Genomic DNA, 21,258 nt, shown 5'->3' with positions numbered 1-21,258 from the left:
AGGGGGCAAGGCTGTCTCTTCCTCCTTGATTTCAATAGGTCAGGCTGCCACCCAGGGCCAGAGGGCTGGAGCTGCCACCCTAGTGGGCCTGGAGGACAGCATCCAGCCAAAGAGCCTTATTCTCAAGCCTTAAAATCTGATGAGGGACTTCCCTGGTGGTCCAGTGGTAAAGAATACGCCTTCCAATGAAGGGGACGTGGGTTCGATCCCTGGTCGGGGAGCTAAGATCCCACATGCTGCAGGGCAACTAAGCCCGCGCGCCACAACTACTGAGCTCGCGCGCCTCAACGAGAGAGCCCACGTGCCGCAAACTACAGAGCCCACGCTCTCTGGAGCCCACGCGCCACAACTAGAGAAGAGAAAACCTGCACGCCACAAGTAGAGAGAAGCCCGCGAGCCACAACGAGCGCTGCAGCAAAAGATCCCGCCTGCCACAACGAAGACCCGACGCAGCCAAATCAATCAATAAATTTTTTTTTAAAAATCTAATGGAATTTGACCTGCTAGATTTTGGACTTGTTTGGGACCCATGATCCCTTTCTCTTCTTTCCAGGGTCTCCCTTTTGGAATGGGAATGTCTAGCCTATGCCTGTCCCACCATTGTATTTTAGAGCAGATAACTTGTCTGGTTTCAGCAGGTCCACATTTAAATTTTGCCTCAGGATGAATCATGTTTTTTAAGTCTCACCCACACTTGATTTAGATGATATTTACATGAGATTTGAGATTTAAAGTTGATGCTGCAGTGGGTTAAGACTTTTGGGCTGTTGGGATGGGGGTGAATGTGTTTTGTGTGTGGGAAGAACATGAGTTTGGGGGGTACAGAAGGCAGGGTGTTATGGGCTGAATTGTGTCCCCTGCAAAATTTATATATTGAATCCCTGACTCCAAGAATGTGGCTATATTTGGAGATAGAACCTTTAAAGGTAATTAAGTTAAGAAGAGGCTGATAGGTGGGCCTTAATCCAATCTGATTGGTGTCCCTGTAAAACGAGGAGATTGGGACATACAGAGACACCAGGGCTGTGTGCTCACAGAGAAAAAAAAAAACGTGAGGACACAGCAAGAACACAACCGTCTGTAAGATAAGGAGAGGCCTTATAAAAAACCAACCCTGCCAACACCTTGCTCTTGGACATCTAGCCTCCAGAACCGTGAGAAATAAATTTCTGTTGTTAAGCCACCCAGTCTGTGGTATTTTCTTATGGCAGCCCCTGCAAGCTAATACCTTGTTTTTGAAAGATATTCTTCTCTGGGTATAGAATTCTAGGTTGACTTCCTGTTTTTTTAATATTTTAAAGATGCTGTTCCATTTTCTTCTGGCTTCCATAGTTTCTATTGAAAAGTCAGCTGTATTTATGTGTGCTCCCCCCACCCTCTCATGTTTCTTTTTTCTCTGACTGCTTTCAAGATTTTTTTTTTAACTTTTGTTTTCAACCATTTGAAAATAATGTGCCTATTTGTATTTTACGTTATATTTCCTGTCTGGGCTAAAATCCTTTTTGAGATCTCTGTGTCCCTTGGGCTTATGTTTTGTTGTCTTTCATTAATTTTGGAAGATTCTTGGCCCTTATCTCTTCAGATATGTCTTTCGTCCCTTTCTCTCTTCCCTTTCTCTATCTACAATTACGTATTTGTTAGACCATCTGATATCATTCCACATCTCTTCGATGTCTGGGGGCTTTTGTTTGTTTCTTTGGGGGATTTTTTTCATGTTATGTTTGGAGATTCCTACTATCTGTTTGGTCATAATTTCTATCGATATATCTTTAAGTTCATTTGCTTTTTTTGTGTCTCATTATTTTTTATTAAGTGGTAAATATTATATGTAAAAGAAGAGTAGAAACTGAGATTAATAACATTTATGTCTGGAAATAGGCAATTCCTCTTCTTCTGTCAGACCATTAGCATTTGGGAACTGAGTCAAGTAAGTCAGTAACTGAGCTGGGTTTGAGTTACCTTCATCGCTCCACAGGCTTTAAATGTTCCAGTGGTGAATTGTACATTTAGTGCAAATTCTTGAGTGCTGATATTTCCTGGATTTCAGTAGTTCCCTCATGCCTACACCACAGGGCTCCCCCTTCACACTCTTGTCCTCTCCCAGTGCAGGCTGCTCTTACCTGTTAATGCTAAATATAGTTAAAGTCTTCTTTGTACCCAGTAGCATTTTTCTTTTTTCATCTGCAGTGGCAGCCACTGTCCTAAACTGGTTTGCATTTTTACAGTCCACGTTTTTACCTTTTTAATATACGTATTTGTTTACACGAACAATGTGCAGTATTGTTCAGTGTGATATAAATTTGAAATAAATGACATCATACTGCTCAGGCTGTCTTTCTGTTCATTAGTGTTTACTGAACCTGAGCCTTCTGGTCACTTGCTATTGGAAGAAAAGATGTTGCTGAAACTTTTCAGATAAATGTAAGTCTTATACCATTTTAAGTATGGCTCTGGAGCCCTAGAGAAACTTTCTTTGAAAAAGTAGATTGAGGTCGTGTCAAAGTAGAATGCTGTAGTGGTACAAAGTGGCTAGAATGAAGGAAAAGGTTTTATTAGGTTCAGTTTTAGATTTAAACATCTTCTCTGTTGATCCTAGGACAGCCCCATATTTGACCACTGTCTGTTATCTTCCAGAACCACAACTCATAATTGAAATTCCAGGTCCACGTTTCCCACACCAAACACCTTCTACAGAAGGTGTCTTCTTTTCTTTGCCAGGCCCTCTTGCCAGCTCCTGGGCAGGAAACCTTGTTAGTGTTTCCATAAATCTGGCACTGACACTGGCCTGTATATTTGGTGGGACCAAAGATTCTGGTGTGTTTGGCAGGCTGGGATCAAGGATTCGGCCCACATGGCCAGCATTTTTGGCAGGGCCAGGGTTGAGGATTCAGCTGGCATGGTGGCATTTGGAGGCAAGGACCAAGATGATGGTGCAGATGGTTGGGAGACTGGCCACATACAAGGAGACTGAACAAATGAGTAAGTAAATTGAAGCTCATGGGAGCAGGCTTGTTACTCCAGGAGGAGGAAGTAACAAATACAGAAGGGTGAAGGCAAGTCCAGTGGTGTTCAGTTGCTGTTGGAGGTGGTCCATATGGACTCAGGGTTTTTGACAGATAATAGATTTAGCTTTCTCTGTGTGTACATTTGTGTGCTCATCTACATGTATACATGTGTGTATTTCCTAGTTTTATCTGCTGAAGCACCTAGAAGCAGTGACACACCAGTAACAAGGAGCTCACCTAGCTCCCAGCTCTTGGTTTATAGATGCCTTTTTTCACCAAAAGGAACCAGGGCTCCTTGGAGACATGGCTCAGCCTAGGACTGTGTGTGGCAGAGTACAACATAAATCCAGAGCATCTTATACCAGAAAGTAACGGAGTGTTCCAAGAGTGGTGGGGGTATGTCAGAAGGACATGGGGGGGACTTTCCTGGTGACGCAGTGGTTAAGAATCCGCCTGCCAATGCAGAGGACAAGGGTTCGAGTGCTGGTCCAGGAAGATCCCACATGCCACGGAGCAACTAAGCCCATGCACCACAACTACTGAGCCTGCGTGCCACAACTACTGAAGCCCGCGTGCCTAGAGCCCGTGCTCCACAACAAGAGAAGCCACCGCAATGAGAAGCTCCCGCACCGCAACAAAGATTAACCCCCGCTCACCGCAATTAGAGAAAGCCCACGCACAGCAACAGAGACCCAACACAGCCAAATAAATAAATAAATAAATTTATTTTTTAAAAAAGAAGAAGGACATGGGGGGCTCCCAATAGCAAAATCTTCAGGAATTTGAGCAGCAAAATTAATAACAGTAACAGATTACAGCCCACTGAGTAGAACAGGAATCTATGAGTCTATACTAGTGTAGAGAAATCAGTAAGCAAATACATGGTGGGGCAGGGGCCGTGCCCTGTAGTAGAATGCCAGCTAACATATGGAGAAAGAGTGGTGGAGTTAGAGAATCACCACTTGGCAACCATCAGAGTAATAACTGATTTGAACTGGAATCATCAATGGACGTGAAAACCAGTGGGTGAAAGTTGGTTGAGGAACAGGATATTTGCATAGTCTAAAAGTGTCTCTTCACACACGCACACAAAAAATTATTTCAGTTAATTAGCACAAAATCCTTTTAGTTGATTTACGTTGCAAAAACTTGGCAGACACCATCTAAACCCAAATGACTGAAGGTAACGTCACCTGTAGTGGGATAAATGAACGTTATGTCTTAGTTCTAGGTATTAACCAAATGGCACATATGTTGCTGAAACTTCCCCTAATTCAGCAAGCACAGAGACATAAAACACTAAACATGAGAGGAAAAAATGAAAAATTATACTTTATCAAAACTTTAAACTTTTGTTCATCGGAAGACTGGGAGGAAATATTCACAATGTATATATTGAACAAAGGACTTCTATTGAGAAGATATTTTTAAAATCAGAAACAAAAAGACAAAACAACATAATTTTAAAATGGGCAGAAGACTTGAACCAGACAGTTCACAAGAGAAAATACACAAACCAAGCACATGAAAACAGTGCTCACATAAATGAAAGCCACAGTGAGACAGCAGTGCAATTCCAAGAAAACGGCTAAAATTCACCAAATGTCCACGAGGATGTGGAGCAGCTGGAACTCTGCGCGCAGTGGTGAGGAGTTAAAATGGTCCAAGGCTTTGAGAAGCTGTTAGGCAGTTTCTTATTAAGTTAGATACACACCTGTCCTATAACCCAACAATCCCACTCTTCCTTATTTACTCAAGAAAAATGAAAACACGTGTACAAAATTGTTCAGAGCAGCTTTATTTGTAAAAGCACCAAACTGGAAACAACCCAAATGTTCGTTAACAGAAGAGATCTTTTTTAAATTATCATATATCATATAATGGCGTACTACTCAGCAACAAACAAGAACGAACTACTGGTACAAGCAACTTTATGAATGAATCTCAAAAACACTGTTAAGCAAAAGAAGCCAGATGCAAAAGAATATCTGATTAATGTCTGATTCCCTTTGTATGGCATTTCCAGAACAGGAAGAACTCATCTGTGGTGACAGAAACTAGAACACTGGACGTCTGTGGGAATTGACTGAAAGGGGTCCCAGGAATCTTTCTGGGACGATGGAAATGTTCTGTGTTTCGGTTGGTGAGACGGTCATGTGGGCGTATATAGTGATCAGAATTCATCAAATTGTACACTCTGATGTACAGAGATCTGTGCATCTTGCTGTATGTCAGTGATAGTTTAATTCAAAACAAAAACAGAAAAGTCACACCCCATTTCCAGTCTCCTCTCGAACTTTTTGAAGCAGTTCAGCTGATAGGCAGATTCTGCTGAAAAGCTGAAAGTGGAATTTCTCCCTGGAGCACACGTCCTTTTTCCACCACGAATGCCAGCCCCCTGACGGCCGACTACGCTGGAATGAGCCCTCACTAGCCAGCTCGCTCCGTGGGTCACGGCTGTGGACTCCAGCCCCTTTCCCAGCACCCAGTCCGGTTTTGACCTTCAGGGAAGTATTGTTGCACAACTTGGCTCGGACCTCATCGTCTCCTCGGAGTCCTTCTTCCATTTGTTTTCTCGATTTTGATCAGTGGCTGCTTGGCTTGTACCCTCTCTCTTCAGGGCGGTGAGTCTGGGGTTGTCGATGCTGGGGTGGCACTGGGCCCTCACTCTGGGAGGTCGTGGGTCATCAGTCACGGCATGACACTCTTCTCTCGTGAATGCGTCTGCGCAGATCGTCGTAGCCCCCAAGTGGGACACGGGAGCTTTGGGGGGCAACGGGGAGAGAAAACAAGAGAGAGAGAAAAGAGAAGAATGGGTTATTTATGGGCAGCAAACTCTTTCCTGGTTCCCAGCCTGCATGTTTCTGATCTGGTTTTCTTCTCTTTGCGATGTTTGAACTTGTTTCCTCGGCTCCGACATTGAACTCTTGTCCAAAAAGACTAAGAGCAGCGGAGCATGAGAGGCTGAGACAGGCGACCAGCGATCCAGCAACAAGAACTGCAGGCCCTGAAGACAGACGGGTGTCTGTGCCTGACTGGGCTCGGGAATGGAGTGTGTGTGTCTGTCTGTCTGTCTGTCTGTCTGTCTGTCTGACGTTTATGAGAAAACCCTGTGGGGCAGCCTCACTCTTTCTCTCCCCTCTGCTCTCACAGTCTGGCACTCTCCCCTCCTTCTGACAGCTTCCATTAACCTTTTCATGCAAAGAGCAGAGTATCTTGCCAGCTGGATATTGAAAATCTGGCAGAGAAGAGATTGTTCTAAAAAGAAGAAAAAAAAGAGGTAGAAGCGCTGGGAGACCCCACGAGAGAGGACAGGGCCTGGTCAGCTGCTGGCTTGGGCCCTGAGACCCTGAGCCTGCTGCCTGACTTCTGGTAAAATCCCCTAAAATGAGGTTGCGGGGAGGAAGAGGAAGTCAGGATTTGAATATAGAGGAGGTGAGGAACTCTCTCACACAGTTGAAATGACACAGATGCTAATCCTTCTTTGCAAATCACTCCCGACCTGAGGGCAGCTGAATGGTGGACACGTGAAAGGATACACCTAAATAGGAGCAAACTTAAAGGCTTTGTGCTAAACGTGCTACATCATCTTGTTTGTGGAGAGAGAGAATACTGTATTAAGAGACTCAGCTAGACCAGAACTTTTTTGATACAAAAGATCCCTCCAGACCATCTCCTCCCTTAACTTATCTCAGAGAAGGGGATTCTGCTGTTTCTCTCTTGTCCACAGTCTCTCCCTCCCCATCCTGACCCTCATCACCAGGGCCTGCCCCCAGCTGGCCGGGACTAAATAAAAATGAACGTGAAACACCTACTCTGAATTCAGGTCTCCTGTGCCCTCAGCTTCGCAGCAAAGAGGGCAGGAACCTTTAATTTTGTTTCCATAAGCTTGATCTTGCACTAGACCCTTTAGAGCTCTGAAATAGGAATATGGAACATTTTTTAATTATGAAGCTCTGTATTTATAGAGATCTTAATATTTGTTAGCTGCCCTGCGTTTTTCCTTTGTGTTGAGAGTATTCCCACGGAAGGAGGAGGTCAGCACTTGTGATTCCCTGGAGCTCCTGCAGGAGCAGTTAGTTACCATCTTGGAGTTTTCATGAGTCTTGACAACTACTGCAGTCCAGCACATTGACTTCCAGAGATAATGCAAGGAAACTTATCCTTGCGAACGTCCAGAAACTGGCCCGGGGAGCGGAGAAACCTTGCAAACGGCAATTTTCCCATCTCGTCAGAGCTTTGAAATAAATTGTCCTTAGCTTTCCTCAAACCACTATTTAATTGTTTACCAAAGGTTTGGTGGGACAGTCTAGAAACAGAAGTCACTTAAACGTCTAGTGGGCAGCGTCCAGCATGGCCTCAGCCACACCTCTGCCCCAGTGCACCTGCACAACGCCAAGCTCCATCGTCACGCTGGCCGCATGTATGTGCAGCAGAATTCTTAGGGGAGACCTGTGTGAGCTTCAAAAAAGGAGAAGGTGTTGGACCACACCCTTCTCCCAGTTTACAGACAGTGCTGCTTTTCCCCACTGGACCCCCTGTGCCCCCTGACCTAAAGCGCTGCTTCCCCCAGGAAAGGGGGGAAATACTGCCACAGCCTCCCTCCAGGTGTCCCCTCTTCCCAGTGACCCAGTCCGCACTCGCTGCTGTTCTGGCTGTTGTCCCTATTACTCGCTGAGCCTCTAAGCAACTCTCCTGCGCCCCTTGTAAGAACATCAGGGCCGCTGGAGCAGTGAGGTTTTCTCCCTGAACCCCTTCCAGTGCTAAGTGGGAAAGATGGGACCAGGCCACACTCACTTGCCACTGGGGCAAGTGAAGATGTGTTTCTGATGCAGGAGTTGGGACTCAGAAGGCATCTTCCAATATATAAAATGTTACGAGTGATGGTTAGGTTTTGTGATGGTTAGGTGACACTGCTCACCAACAATACTGTATTAGTTTGTAAGGCCGCCATAACAAAGTACCACAGACTGGGTAACTTAAACAACAGAAGGTAGAAGGTAGGAGTCCAAGATCAAGGTGTCAGCAGGGTTGGTTTCTCCTGAGGCCTCTCTCCTTGGCTTGCAGACAGCCGCCTTCTTGCTGTGTCCTCACGTGGTCCTTCTTCCATGCAGGTACATCCCCGGTGTCTCTGTATGTGTCCAAGTTTCCTCTTTTTCACAAGGACACCAGTAAGATTGGAGTGGGACCCACCCTAACAGCCTTATCTGAACTTAACCACTTTAAATCACTTCTCCAAGTACAGTCACATTCTAAGGTTTGGGGGTTAGAACTTCAACATGTGAGTTGGGGGAGGGGACGTGACTCAGCCCATAACATTATGGCCAGTAGCCCATGGGGCCTCCTGGTGCCCTAACTACCACTTAAGTAATTGTTCCAGCGTTTCAAACAACCAACTTCCAAGCAAACTCTGGAAACGGCCTTCCACATAAATCACGGGGCCCGCCTATTGAGAGGCAGGGGGTGCTGGAGACTCTTGCTCACATCCACTAATTACAGAATCCTCCCTCGGGTGGGGGGAGGTGGGGATGCAGGGCCTGCTGGTGATGTCAGTCCGGAGTGCCCTGTGACACAACTTAGAAACTGGACCTTTCTTTAAAAGCCGTGTAATAGACACAAAGGCATAAAGTATGAAGCAGATACTTGCTTAGTGAATGAATGAAATCAGGAATTTTCTGGAGATAAGATAGTGGCATTCTTCTGCACCATATAAATGCTATCTTACTGCTTTGTCTACCTCTTTTTAAAGACCACTTCGGCACAAGAGAACATGCCCCCACCTAGCGTGTGCTCCTGGTGAAAGGGAGCCTGTAATTTTAACACTGAAGAGAACAGATCTTGCCGTAAATTGAAGGGATACTCAAGTCACCCTAAAAATCAGGTTTTGATGGACAGGATTTTTCATGGGGTTCTTTTTAAAGATAAATAGTGGTTTTAATGTTATCAAACTAAAAAAAAAGAAAGCTTTTTCTAATAGAAACCCTCAGCCAAACTTAAATGCTAAGATCTTACTGCCAACTTAACAGAAAAGCAGGCTATGGTGGCAGCTTAAAGTAGGGGGATGGAGTGTTTGATGGAGCCCCTGCCTGACGGCCACTGGTTCAGTTTATTCGTTTGAATCAAGCATCTCTCTGAGGTAGTACCTTTTTAAATGCAGGCGTTCCTAGGAAGGGCAGCACGGTGTGTCTCCCGTTAGCCTGCCCAACACTAGAGGAACGTCAGGCATCCTGAACACTAGGATGACAGGAACCGTGAGTGACTGGGGAGAGGAGAGTTCAGAAGGGGACACGCGGCCACGTTAAAAACCAGCTTAGTCTCCACTGTGACCCAGGCCTGGTGATTAAGCAGCATCGTCTTTAGGGCTCGCTGATGTCGGCCTGTCGCACAGCTGAAGTCCACGCCAGCCCTCTGCAAGCGTTTAGCCTAAATTTGAGTCCACAGATATTTATTCATAAGATTAAGTTTAGCACAGATGGGCGTCAGGATGCACCTCGTGGGAAGGCAGGGAGTCACTGAAAAGACAGGGTGTCACCAAAAAGACAGGGTATCGAGTTTTCTGGAGCGGCCTGTGATGAGAGCCAGACAAGGAGCCGGGAGAGGAGACCCTTCCGACCCTCCGGCCTCGGGAGCTCAGCTGGGTCCCGTGTTGTTCCGTCAGGAGCAGCTGCATTTCCTCAGCCTCATCCCCTGCCCCTGGCTCTTTGCATGTGAGGGAGCTGAGGCGGGCACGACGGGACTTGCCTGGGAAGATGAAGCCGAGTGGCCAGATGGGGCCTGGACGTTTCTCTCCGTCCCAGACCTGTCCCCACCCCATCCCCCTGTAGTCCCCGGGGGAGAAAACCCCCTCCGCCTGTCAGAGGACGCCCCCGAGACAGGCGTGTTCTCGGTGGTCGCGTTGCACGGCTGCCGGGCGTCGCCGTGGGGCTCAGGCCGCGTGGGTGGAGGGATGGACGCCTGTCTGTCCCAGGCCCCGTGTGCCGACCAAGTACTGGGGCTTTCTTCGGGGAGAAGAGTGAATTGCAGGTCATTAAAATGCCCGTCCGGAGATCTCTTTAGCCTCCCTCGGGGCTGCGGCTTTGCCAGCCCCAGCCTGCTCCCCGCGCGGTCGGCTCCTAAGCTCTGTCCTGTCTGGTGACACGGGCCGCGGGGTGGCCGGAGAGCCGCACGCAGGGGCCGCCGGGCCGTGTGCCGGGGGCGGTGCGCGCCCACCCCGCCACCGCCGTGTCCTCTTGCCCGCGCAGAGCATCCTGGCTCACTGCGCCGCCGCTGAAGGTTGAGCCCGCCTCCCTCTCCAGCTGCTGCTTCGCGAAGCTCGGGGACCCCCCCCCCCCCCGCAGGGGCCTGGAGAAGCTTCCCGGGAGCGCTGTGCCCTGCCCGTCTCACCGCGGCCGTTCCTGCCGCGTGGAAACCACGCTGTGCGAGGCCGCTCGGGCCCTGCGGCACCGTGGCTTCGCCCCCGCTCTCCAGGGGACCGTGCTCCCCGTGTGCTGAGCCAGACGGGCCTGGAAGGTCCCTGGGTCTCTCCTCTCGCCCTTCTTCACCTAAGGAAACACGACTGCAGAAGTCCTGCGCTTTAGGGGGCCACGGGAATATTTTTCTTTCAAATCCAGCTTTCCCCAAGAGCTTTCAAATCACATCACATCCTCTTCCCTTTAGCACCCAAAATGAGTAACCGTCCAGGCCCCGCCCCGCCAGCCTTCTCCACGTCAGCACAGGTGCCTATCCTCGCGTTGTGCCCACCCCATCACCGTGCATGGTCCTCCAGACGATGGTCGTGTGTACCCGGGGGTCACTCAGAACAGCCCACACGGCCCCGGAGCCTTAGGCGGTAGTGGCACCCCTTCCATGGCCCTTCTGAATTGCTGGGCCAGGGGCTTGTAAAAGGTCATTTTGTCATCTCACCAGGGCGTTGGGAGACGCCACCCAGGGAATGTCAGGTTGGCACTAAAAAAAAAGCAAAAATCCAACAAGATCCATGGTTCCCTGAGGGAGCCTTGCCAGTCTCTCCCCGTCACGCTGGCCCTAGAATCGGGTGCCCCATGCTGGACGTGGAACGTGCACTGAGCACGTGCCACTGCAGTGGAGGCCGCTTCCCTCTCTGGTCCTGCTCAGCCGCAGTGATTCATAGGCGTGGATTAGCTGTGTGCTGGTTTAGCTCTTAAATCTCAGCTGCAGCAAAGCCTTGTTCTTATCGTCCTGATGGCCTCAGCATTAGATTTCTTAGTTGTTTGGGTGGTTTGTTTTCTGTTTTTAATCCTCTCCCTTTGACACGTTCCGTTTCTGAAAGCCAAACCAAACACGCTGGCCTGGCTGGCCTGGCCTGGCCGTGTCCAAGATTCTCAGAACCCTGCTGCTGCTCTGATGGTCCCTTTGACAGAGAGGGACATTCTTCCCCGTGGGGATAACTACAGGCTCTTAAAGTGAATGTCTCTACTCACGTCAGTTAACAGGTTTGTAAGAGGTGGTGTGAGGTGTTACCAATTAAAATTCTGCCTGGCAGGAATTCTGCTTCCCCATTTAAACCTCCGTACTTTCTCCAGCCTCCAGTGCTGTCCCAGCAAGTCTGGACTGGGAAGCGGTCCGTCTCTGCCTCAGGACGCACTGCATCTAAACGCCCCACCCACGTGGGTACCTGGCTTGCTCTTTTCAGCTTTATTGGGATACGACTGACAGATAAAATTGTAAGATATTCAAAGTGGACAATGTGATGATTGCTATACGTATACATTGTGAAAGGATTCCCCTCATTAAGTTGATTAACACATTTATCATCTCACATTACTTACCTTTTTTAAGGTTCTACTTAGCAAATTTCAGTTACACAATACCGTGTTATCAACTGTAGTCACAACTGGCTTGTTGTTTGGACGGGATGATACATCAGATTCCTTTGGTGTTCTGGAAGGTTTTTACACAAGAGAGGATTCCCCATTCTCTTCCCCCCCCCCCCCCACCATTCTCTTGATTCTTGAAATTTAATGTATAGGAGGCCAATCAGCCCAATGTGAAACCTCCTACTGGGTTTGGGGGGGTGGTCTCTTCCCACTTTTATCTTTTGTAGCCATGTCTTCTGTCTCCTCCTCTGTTCACTCCCTTCCCTAACTAGTTCAGAGAAGGTATAACACCTATATCAAGACAGAACCTTTCTGGAAAGAGAGTAACCTGGGAGGTTGAATATCACAAAGAAGAACTCAGATTATCTCAGCCAGGGAAGAATACTTCAGGCAGGAACGCATCCAGCATTTTAGAAGTGTGTAGACCTAAGTAGGTTAGGAATTAAGACGTTAGTATGTTAGTGACATCTGCAAGTACAAAACAGAATTATCGGCAAGCAAAAGTTTGTGCTGGTTTATGTACAGATAACTGTGTAAACCTGGACTGTTGCAACACTGTCTGTGCCTGGTTCCAGCTCCTGCTGTATCCAGGTGTTAGCAACCTGTGTTTTGGTCCCTAGATCCGTTGACCCCAGTTCACCTGGGTCACTTGACTCCAGGTTGTTGACTCTCAGAAAACCGTGACTGACGCTAACCTTGAAAAGATGACAAGCCGCAGTGACAGGCCGACTCTAAGAGGTCCGGTGTTTAGCCAGCAAGCCCAGCTTTCTTGTAAAACTCGCCTCTGAGGCAGGAGAGATATCCTCTTTTTCTCTCCGGAGCACTTGTGCATCTGGAGACAGCAGTTTGGTCCCTGACCGCTTGCTGGCAGGGCGTGAAGGACGAGCCCCAGGTTTCCTGGGGTGCACGCTCCATCAGCCTAAACTGCAGCAGGCCCGTCACCTCTTTAGGCCTTGCTCGCCTCACTTTAAGGTTAGAGAATTGAACTGCGGGTTCTGTTAGCTCCTTTCCAGGCTTTTGATTCTCAGTTTTGGAATCGGCCTGCTTTTAGGTCTGGTAGTTCCACTGTTTGATATTTTGTAGGGGAGGGGGTTAGTGTAGAAACTAAATTGTGTGCTTTGGACTAATACAGAGTCACGAAAAACCCTCTCTGCCTTATTTCCTTCGGGGCTAGGGGCTTGCCGGTACCACACTGCAGGATTTTCAGTGCCGTAGCTGGGAAGCAGAGAAGCTCTTGGTTTGTTTTTACCTTTGTTTAGTTTTTAACCATTGAAAAATCTAGCTGCCCTAAGGCACATGGCAAGCATTCATTGAGTAGCTGTTTAGGGAGCACCCCCTACGTGCCAGGCTTAACGTGCTCTTGGCATTACTGGGAAATCATTTATGATTTTCATGCTTCAGGAGGCCTTAGTGCCAGGGCTTTCCTCCTACCTTGCTACCTGTTGTGAGGTGAGGGAAGGAGAGGAGGAAGTTCCTTTATTTCACCAAGTGAATCTTGAGGAAATCGCCGTGCAGTGGCCTGTTGTCATCAGTGGAACTGACTGTGGATCCCCTTGGTGGAATGGACTCTCGTTTTTATTGCATCGTTTTGTTCCAGATTCGTCCTGGAGGAGCAATGACACCTTGTTTACTTCTGGCCTAAGCAACAACAGTCTTTCCTTCTTTAGGAAGACAAATCCAGACACTGCCGGGCAGAGGGGTTCATTGCAAGGCAGGGAAGGGGGAGGGGAAGGCCCAGCGGCAACTTCACGGTCACCACCGCATCCGGTCATCTTGCAGAGTCTGGGGCAGGGCAGCAGCTGCTTCAGGCTCTCAACAGTAAGCAGCTGGGGTTGGGGGAGACCTTGGGAAGGAAACTGGGAGATTCAAGCTGCAAGCTCGGACTTGAAATACAAGAAGGGAGGGCCTTGGAGTTTATCGTAATCTGTGGGGAGTAATCGTAGGACAGATTCTTCAAGGGCAACTTTCATTTTCCCTGTTACTAAATGCTAGAGGGATTCTACAGAGCAAAAAAGTGACCCAATTCCTGTAGAAAAGTAAATGAAATATTTACTACCTGGGCATGAAATATCCACCATGCTGTCAGGTCCCTCTGACCATGTAAGTTTTATGTTTTATTCAGCAGATAATTATGACAAAATACATTGCAATTTATTCTAGTTGTTCGAAAATCCAAACTCGGGTTATTTCATGTCTTCATATCTCCTGGGTAAATGTAGTTAAGCAGCCTGCTAATTGGGGCTGGGGACTGTAGCCCAGATCTGGCCAGGATAGAGGACGACTTCGGCTTGACCGCCACCTCTGGAAGGCTCCAGTCGTCATGTCCATTTACAGCTCAGACCTCATGGCCTCTGCATCCTGGGACCTAGCTGTCAAAAACTTCAAGTTCAGATTCTTGTCTGATTAAACCAAACTGAGCATCTGTTGTATAATTTCCCACCCACCACCAAACCAGCTGCAGAAACGAATTAATCTGAGTCACTGCCAAGCACGACTGAATCTGTTCATTCAGGTTTCTTGTAACCATCCCTCCTTTAAACCCATCCCTCCATCCTCCTCTTTCACCTCATCCTGTGTCTGTGAATAGAGAACTATGTGCCTTGAAATAAGGCTTTTTCTCTCTTTTAAGCCTTCCCTTTTTCACGGGTTTCTGTTCGCTCTCCCTTGGCCTTGACTCGGCTGTGGAGAGAGGCCACCGCTGCCCTGAAACCCTGGCCTGTGCTGGCAGTGGATGTTCTGGGCAGTTTCAGGTCTGCCAGCCCGTCCTCCGCTGTGCCTCTGCCCCTCCGTCCTGCCCGGCTGTGTCCTGCTCATCCTTCCACTGTCAGCTCTGCTGTCTGACAGCTGTCCTGACGTGCAAAGCAGGAAGGGAGCTGCAGTGGTCTCTCTCACAGTCAGCCTTTCATGACGTGTTTTTGTGGAGTGTGAGGTTGTGAGGTATCCTCTCTGAAATGCCTTCTTCCCTGGGCAGCGGTGGAGGCTGACACGCCCCCCCCCCCTTTCTGCCACACACCCTTGCCACGTGTGTTGCTTTGAGCATCCAGATTGGGTTGCTGTTGCCTTTGTGATTCTTGGCTGGAGTCCCTCTAGAAATCATATTACTACTCTGAGGGCTGGAATAGCTACTAAGAACAGAATACATTATCATAACATTCAGCAGACAAAGCCAGAAAGTTCCTGCCAGAGGCCACCTTGGTATCCTGTGCTTGCGGCATATTCTGTCCTTTGAGAACTTTAGCAACGTGGGTGTTACCATGGATAGTTAATGTGTCCTGCTACAAGGCCTGCACCACCAGACAGTCTTGATTTGGAGATGCTTCAGATTTATCTTAAAAAGCTCTTGGGAAAGTTATGGGTGTTTTCCCCCAGGATTAGCATCTTTTCCTTTAGTTCATTCTCCAGTTGTTTTTCAATTGTCTGCTATGTGCAGGTTGTTTTGCTAGGCAGACTTGGTATGTAAAAAAGAATTCATTGAGGAGCTTGCTGAAGAGTTGGGGAATGGAACATGTAGCGAACTCTTGAAACAGGAGACAAAATGAATACTTCAGCAGTGTTCACCTCTGAAAAGGGATGTCTCCACAGACAAAGGGGGCGAGTGATCTCCACCAGGAAGGATAAGTTAGATGGGGAAGAGGGAGGTGTAGGAGGTAAGACTGTCCACACCCCAGGGTGAGGGAACCACATCAGAGTGAAAGCAAAGACAGAGGGTGGCACAGACGTACCGGGAGATGAAACTGGGAAAGCAGGATGGGGCCGGAGGGTGGATGCCATGCCAAGGAGACTGGACTCTGTTGTAGGTAGGAAATCGCTTAAGATCTTGGAAGAGGAGTGGACCTAATCCAACCTGTTTTAGAAAGATTACTCCTACAAACCAAGGTTGAAATGACTGTGAAGCTATTGCAATAAGCAACAGATGCTAAGATACGAGAGCCTGTGTTAGGGTTGTGACCAGGAGATCAGCAAGGAAGAAACTAAACCGAAAGAAACATGGCCTGGAAAGGGCGTGAACAGGAATTTCACAGAAGACGAAATGGCCAATAAATATATTTTTAAATGTTTCGCCTCTATTTTTGGCTTCACCACAAGTGAAAAGAACTACAAAGAACTGCAAACGAAAGCACCTCTGTCATATTGGCAAGGTTGGGGTGTGTGTGTGACCCCAGTGGACCGGGAGGCTGGGAAATTGTCACCCTTATTTGTTGACTGAAAATTAGTACAACTGTTCTGAACAGTTTGGTAACAGGTCAAAAACTTTAAAAAGGTGTATACCCTTTGACCCAGGAATTCTAAGAAAACAGTCATAGACATGCAAAGATTTATGTACAGAAAATTTCAACACATTAATATTTATAGTAGTGAAAAACTGAAAACAAACTACATTTCTAATAATGGAATTAGTTAAATTATAATACATCCATTAAAAGGATTACAATGCAGCCCATTTAAAAATTGGGTTTTAGAAGCATACTTAATCACGTGAAAAACTATTTTTAGTCATTATTAAGTGAAAAGAACAGTTTATTAAACAGTATAAACACTATGATTTGATGTATAAGTGAAACATTCACAAAAAAGTGTTTATCAGGCATTCGAATGTTAGTCTGAAGCTCAAGAGAAAGAAGGGAGCTACAGTTATACTCATACATACCTTGAAAATGGTTAAATGTAGGTCATATGAGGGTTATTATACTGTTTTGTATATGTGTGCAGTTCTCTGCTAAGTAAAAAAGTCTTACAAAACCCACCTGAAAAGAAATAATTAAGTTGGCAAAGAAAGTAGATTAAATGTGCTGGTTCACTAAAGCACGTAGAGCAGAACCGGCCGGGATCCGCGTCCAGTAGGTTAGTTGCTGTGACTATTGAACTTCATGGAGCGAGGATGGACAGGGTGACCCGAGGGCAGCAGAGGATGGTCTCCTCAGGCCTCAGGGAACCCCTGCGTGTCGCGCAGGAAGCAGAACGGGGAGGAGCAGCCGCAGGACAGGGAAGAAACACACAGATGGGCTAACGGACAGGTGGAGGAGAGCCAGGCAGCCAGGAGGGAGAGTCCAGAGCAGGTGTCCCCAGGGCCAGGTGTCCAGAGGGGCTTGTGTTGGACGAAGGCCGGCGAGCGACAGGTTGTGCTGTTAGGGGATCCTTGAGGTTCGGTTTGGTTTGGAGTCTTAGGTTTTGAGGTATGACACCCACGCAGAATACCACATGAGTCATGTGTACAGGTCTGTGAATTTACACGCTCGTGGAACGAGCACCGGGCACGAGAGGCAGAGCCGCTTTCCAGTCACAACTGGCCCCTCCCGGAGCAGCCTGCCTTCAGCACCACAGGCTGGCTTTGCCTGTTGCTAAGCTTTATCTGCCCAGAATCACCCGGTGTGAACTCTGCTGTCTGGCGTCTGCTGTTCAGCACCACGTTGTGCGTGGGCGTGGTTCATCCATTCTCACCGCTGACACTCCGTTGCGTGAATATCCACAGTTTATCATCCAGTTGTTGATGGGCATTCGGGTTACTCCCAGGATTGGGCTCATTCTCTGGATTCTCTGTTCTGTCCCTTTGGTCTCTGTGTCTGTTCTTGTGCCAGTCGCAAGCTGTGTTAATAATGAGAGCTCTGTGTGGTAGCAAGATTTCTCCATGATCGTTCTCCAAGATTGCTCGGGCTATTCTGGGCTCTGCATTTCCTCTCACACTCTGAGTCAGCGTGTCAGTTACACACACACACACACCTGCCGCGGCTGTGATTTGAATTACGCTAAATCTATAGGTAGTTTGGGCAGAACTAACACTTTTACAATATTGAGTCTTCCAACCTGTCATCATGTCATATCCCTACACTTAAGAGCTGTGTTACTTCTCCAAATAATGTCATGTGGTTTTCAGCGTGGAAGTCTTAGTTTAGCAAACTTTGGAGAGAGCAATTTTGGTGAAATGGCAAAAACTAAATTCTTAGATGTTAAGGAGGGAAATGAGAAACAGAGATAGCAAATGTAGACTCATCTTTTAGATGTTTGATGGTGAAGGAAAGGAAAATTGGTCTAGCCTGTGAGATGCAGACTCAGAAAGTTTGGGGTGAGAGTGCCCTCTGAGGCTGTGGTCGAAGACCGGCGAGGGGAAGAGGTTGGAAACAGAGTTAGTTGATGGCACAGAGACGTGGGAGGTGGTCAAGGTAGCCTGGAGAAGGAGGAGGAACAGCAGTGTCGTGGGGTCGTTTTGAGGTAGGCTGTGTCAGGCCTGCGTTACCGTAGTAACGAGTCCTCAGGCTCGTGGCTGCTGGCACCGTGAGCTGTCCTGAGCCGTCCTGGGCTGTGCCCTTTGCCACTGACAGCAGCAGGCCCACGTGCGGGACGCTGCCCTCCCGGTCATCCTGACCCACATTTCCAAGCCCCTGTTTCTTTTAGCAGAGCCTGTATTCTGTTTTCTCTATTGGAGGCACATACCTGTACACCTCCTACTACAAGAGTCCCTTCTTCCAGGGCATCTTAGTTCACTTACGGTTAAGTAGAAAGAGGCCCAAGACACTTGAGGAAGGTTTTGTGTTAGATATTCTATATATGGAGGAAACGAAGAGGCTGAGGTACGGGATTTAAAGCTTACGTTACAGAAGGAGCTTGCGGGATTCGTGGGAACAAGTTTGTTTTGCAGTTTAGTGGAAATTAATTTACTTGGAGATGTTTTTAGGGTTGTTGTTGTTTGTCTTTAGATGCAAAGCTTTCAATACATACAGGGAAAATTGCATCTCTATATCTAGCAGGGAGATTGTGTAACCCTACATGCTACGTATAATTACAGTGTTTTTAAGAAAGTAAACAAGAAGACGGTAGGATATGGAAGATCTTGTTGGATTATTCAGTCATATTTATATCCACCAAATTTGGATTTGTAGCTTTAACAAGGAAGGGAAGAGGGACAGAGAAGGATATACTTCACTGTGGCTAAGATGTAATAAGCATTTTCATTAAATCCCAAATATCACATGTGTGTACGTTTTGGGAAATTCTTTCCTGGTGTGAAGTCTAAGGGGCCCTTTCTTTGGGGAGGTGGTGAGGGATGGATAGGCAGACCTGAGGGGTGGGAGCAGGGGTGGGGACAGGAATATCTTGAGTGAGATCTGATAAGTTTCAGAAGCTGGAATATACCTTTCCCAGTTCATCCATGGGACCTGCCACATCTGAAACCATGCAGAAACTTCCTTTTTTACACGCGCTGCGCATGCTAATGAAATATTTTAAAATCACGAGGTACTAATCCATCTCAAGATTTGTTTTCCCACCTGTGCTGTATAATACAGCTGTCTAAAGCTGCTCGTTTGGTTTCTTCACATTGCCTTTCTTTCCTAAGTGGTCCGAAGTTTTAACCACATGTTCCCGACACATTCTGTGCTCCTTGGACTTCAGGATGACTAAAGCTTTGCATTTCAAAGTCAAAACAAAAATCCTCGTTTAAAAAGTAATTCCAGGGCTTCCCTGGTGGCGCAGTGGTTGAGAATCTGCCTGCTAATGCAGGGGACACGGGTTCGAGCCCTGGTCTGGGAAGATCCCACATGCCACGGAGCAGCTGGGCCCGTGAGCCACAACTACTGAGCCTGCGCGTCTGGAGCCTGTGCCCCGCAACGGGAGGGGCCGCGATAGTGAAAGGCCCGCGCACCGCGATGAAGAGCGGTCCCCGCACCGCGATGAAGAGTGGCCCCCACTTGCCGCAACTAGAGAAAGCCCTCACACGAACCGAAGACCCAGCACAGCCCAAAATAAATAAATAAATAAAAATAAAAATAAAATAAAAGTAGCTATAAAAAATAATTCCAGTTTCACAAGAAAGGTTGATCTTTGAGAGTTCTTTTCAAGACAGGAAATTTTAGCATATAATGGATCAAGTGCCAGTGAAGTCTCTCCCTGCTCAGCCGTGCCCACATTTAATGCTGCTTCCAGATACAGTGCAAACCAGCCGTAACCCCTGGAGACAGAGGAAGGCCTGCGGGATGGCGAGCAGCTCCCACCAATGAAGGAACACTGCCTTCTCTAAACTTTTGATTCTTCTGACCCTCTCTGTGTTTAAACACCTTTTCCCAGGCAGACTATTCATTAGATGTTGGAAAAAGCGTAGCCTTATTGTCGACCTCTGCTTTTTTCCCCTGGTCTTCTTCCATCACTTCTGGCTCTGCGTCCTCCTCCAGTGCTGTCACCCTTCCCACTTCTGCTTCACCCCTGATGTTTGTGGGTCATAATCACATTCCCACTCTCAGTCTCCGCTCCTCCAGGTCGCCTGTTTATTTCCTCTAACCCTGCGTCTTAGCCGTACCTGCCATCGTTCTCTTAACTTACGCCAGTTTGTCTCCGCTGTTCTGGTAAAGAGGTGCTCGCTTCACTGAGAGCGTGGAGTGGCCTGGGGGGTCCTCGGGGCAGTGCCTGCGCCTGGCCGGCCTGGGGAGACCTGGCGTTGCTTCTGCAGAGACACAAACCTCGAGGACCAGCCAAGCGCATCTCCTCCTCCTCCGCGCCTGGTCAGCTCTTACTGTTTGTCTGTTTGGACTGACCCTCTTTTCTGTCCTCTAACATCTACTGCCAACCCCCCTTTCTACCCAAGCTGAAGGCCATAGCACTCATTCATTCCTCTCTGTGGCCTTTACAGCGCTTTGCATGCAGGACTCAGTATGCTTTTACAGTTTTATTGAGATATAATTCACACATCATACAATCCACCCGTTTACAACGTACAATGTAATAGGTTTATATGTTCTCAGAATTGTGCGACCATTACCACAATCAGCTTTCTAACATTTTCATCATTCCCTCTGATCACCCCATCCCACCCTAGCCCTGGGCAACCACTGATCCACTTTCTAACTCTGGATTTGCCTTGTCTGGACATTTCATAAAAGTAGAATCGTACAGTGTGGTCTTCTGTGACTGGCTTCTCTCAGTCCAGATAACGTGTTCACGGTTCATGTTGTAGCATGTGTCAGAACTGCCTTCCTTTTCATGGGCGAATCAGTCAGTACTTTTTGAGTGAATGTTTTTACATTTCTATTTTTTATATAAATTTATTTTATTTATTTATTTATTTTTGGCTGCTCTGGGTCTTCGTTGCTGCGCGCAGGCTTTTCTCTGGTTGTGGTGAGCGGGGGCTACTCTTCGTTGTGGTGCACAGGCTTCTCGTTGTGGTGCGCGGGCTTCTCGTTGCGGTGGCTTCTCGTTGCAGAGCGTGGGCTCTAGGCGTGTGGGCTCAGTAGTTGTGGCTCGCGGGCTCTAGAGCACAGGCTCAGTAGTTGTGGCGCACAGGCTTAGCTGCTCCGCGGCATGTGGGATCTTCCCGGACCAGGGCTCGAACCCGTGTCCCCTGCATTGGCAGGTGGATTCTTAACCACTGTGCCACCAGGGAAGTCCCAGTATAATTTTTAAATTTAGATCTTTAGCCAGTTTTAAATTTCTGT

At 47.7% G+C, this 21,258-nt stretch overlaps 1 protein-coding gene across 14 annotated transcripts in view; it reads left to right on the top strand.

Moving 5' to 3' along the window:
• The window catches only part of ERC1 (ELKS/RAB6-interacting/CAST family member 1), a 417,262-nt gene that overhangs the window by 387,470 nt on the left and 8,534 nt on the right, over positions 1-21,258 (top strand). Inside the window, exons 19-20 of one of the 14 annotated variants that reach the window (XR_014233070.1) lie at positions 192-5,629; positions 5,945-13,446. The exons of 12 other annotated variants lie outside the window; for them this stretch is intronic. Coding sequence is in view for 1 of the 2 variants with exons in the window: in XM_082349082.1 (XP_082205208.1) it covers positions 192-251 (60 nt within the window). In the remaining variant the exon portion in view is untranslated. Of the gene's footprint in view, positions 1-191; positions 19,605-21,258 lie in introns of those variants that run through there. One more of the 14 variants, XM_082349082.1, reaches the window with a different exon arrangement.

Source organism: Balaenoptera borealis, assembly GCF_965194805.1.
Source record: "Balaenoptera borealis genome assembly, chromosome: 13".
NCBI classification, from domain to species: domain Eukaryota; kingdom Metazoa; phylum Chordata; class Mammalia; order Artiodactyla; family Balaenopteridae; genus Balaenoptera; species Balaenoptera borealis.
The sequence above is the reverse complement of the archived record's forward strand: the minus strand, read 5'-3'. Positions and strand labels throughout refer to the sequence as shown.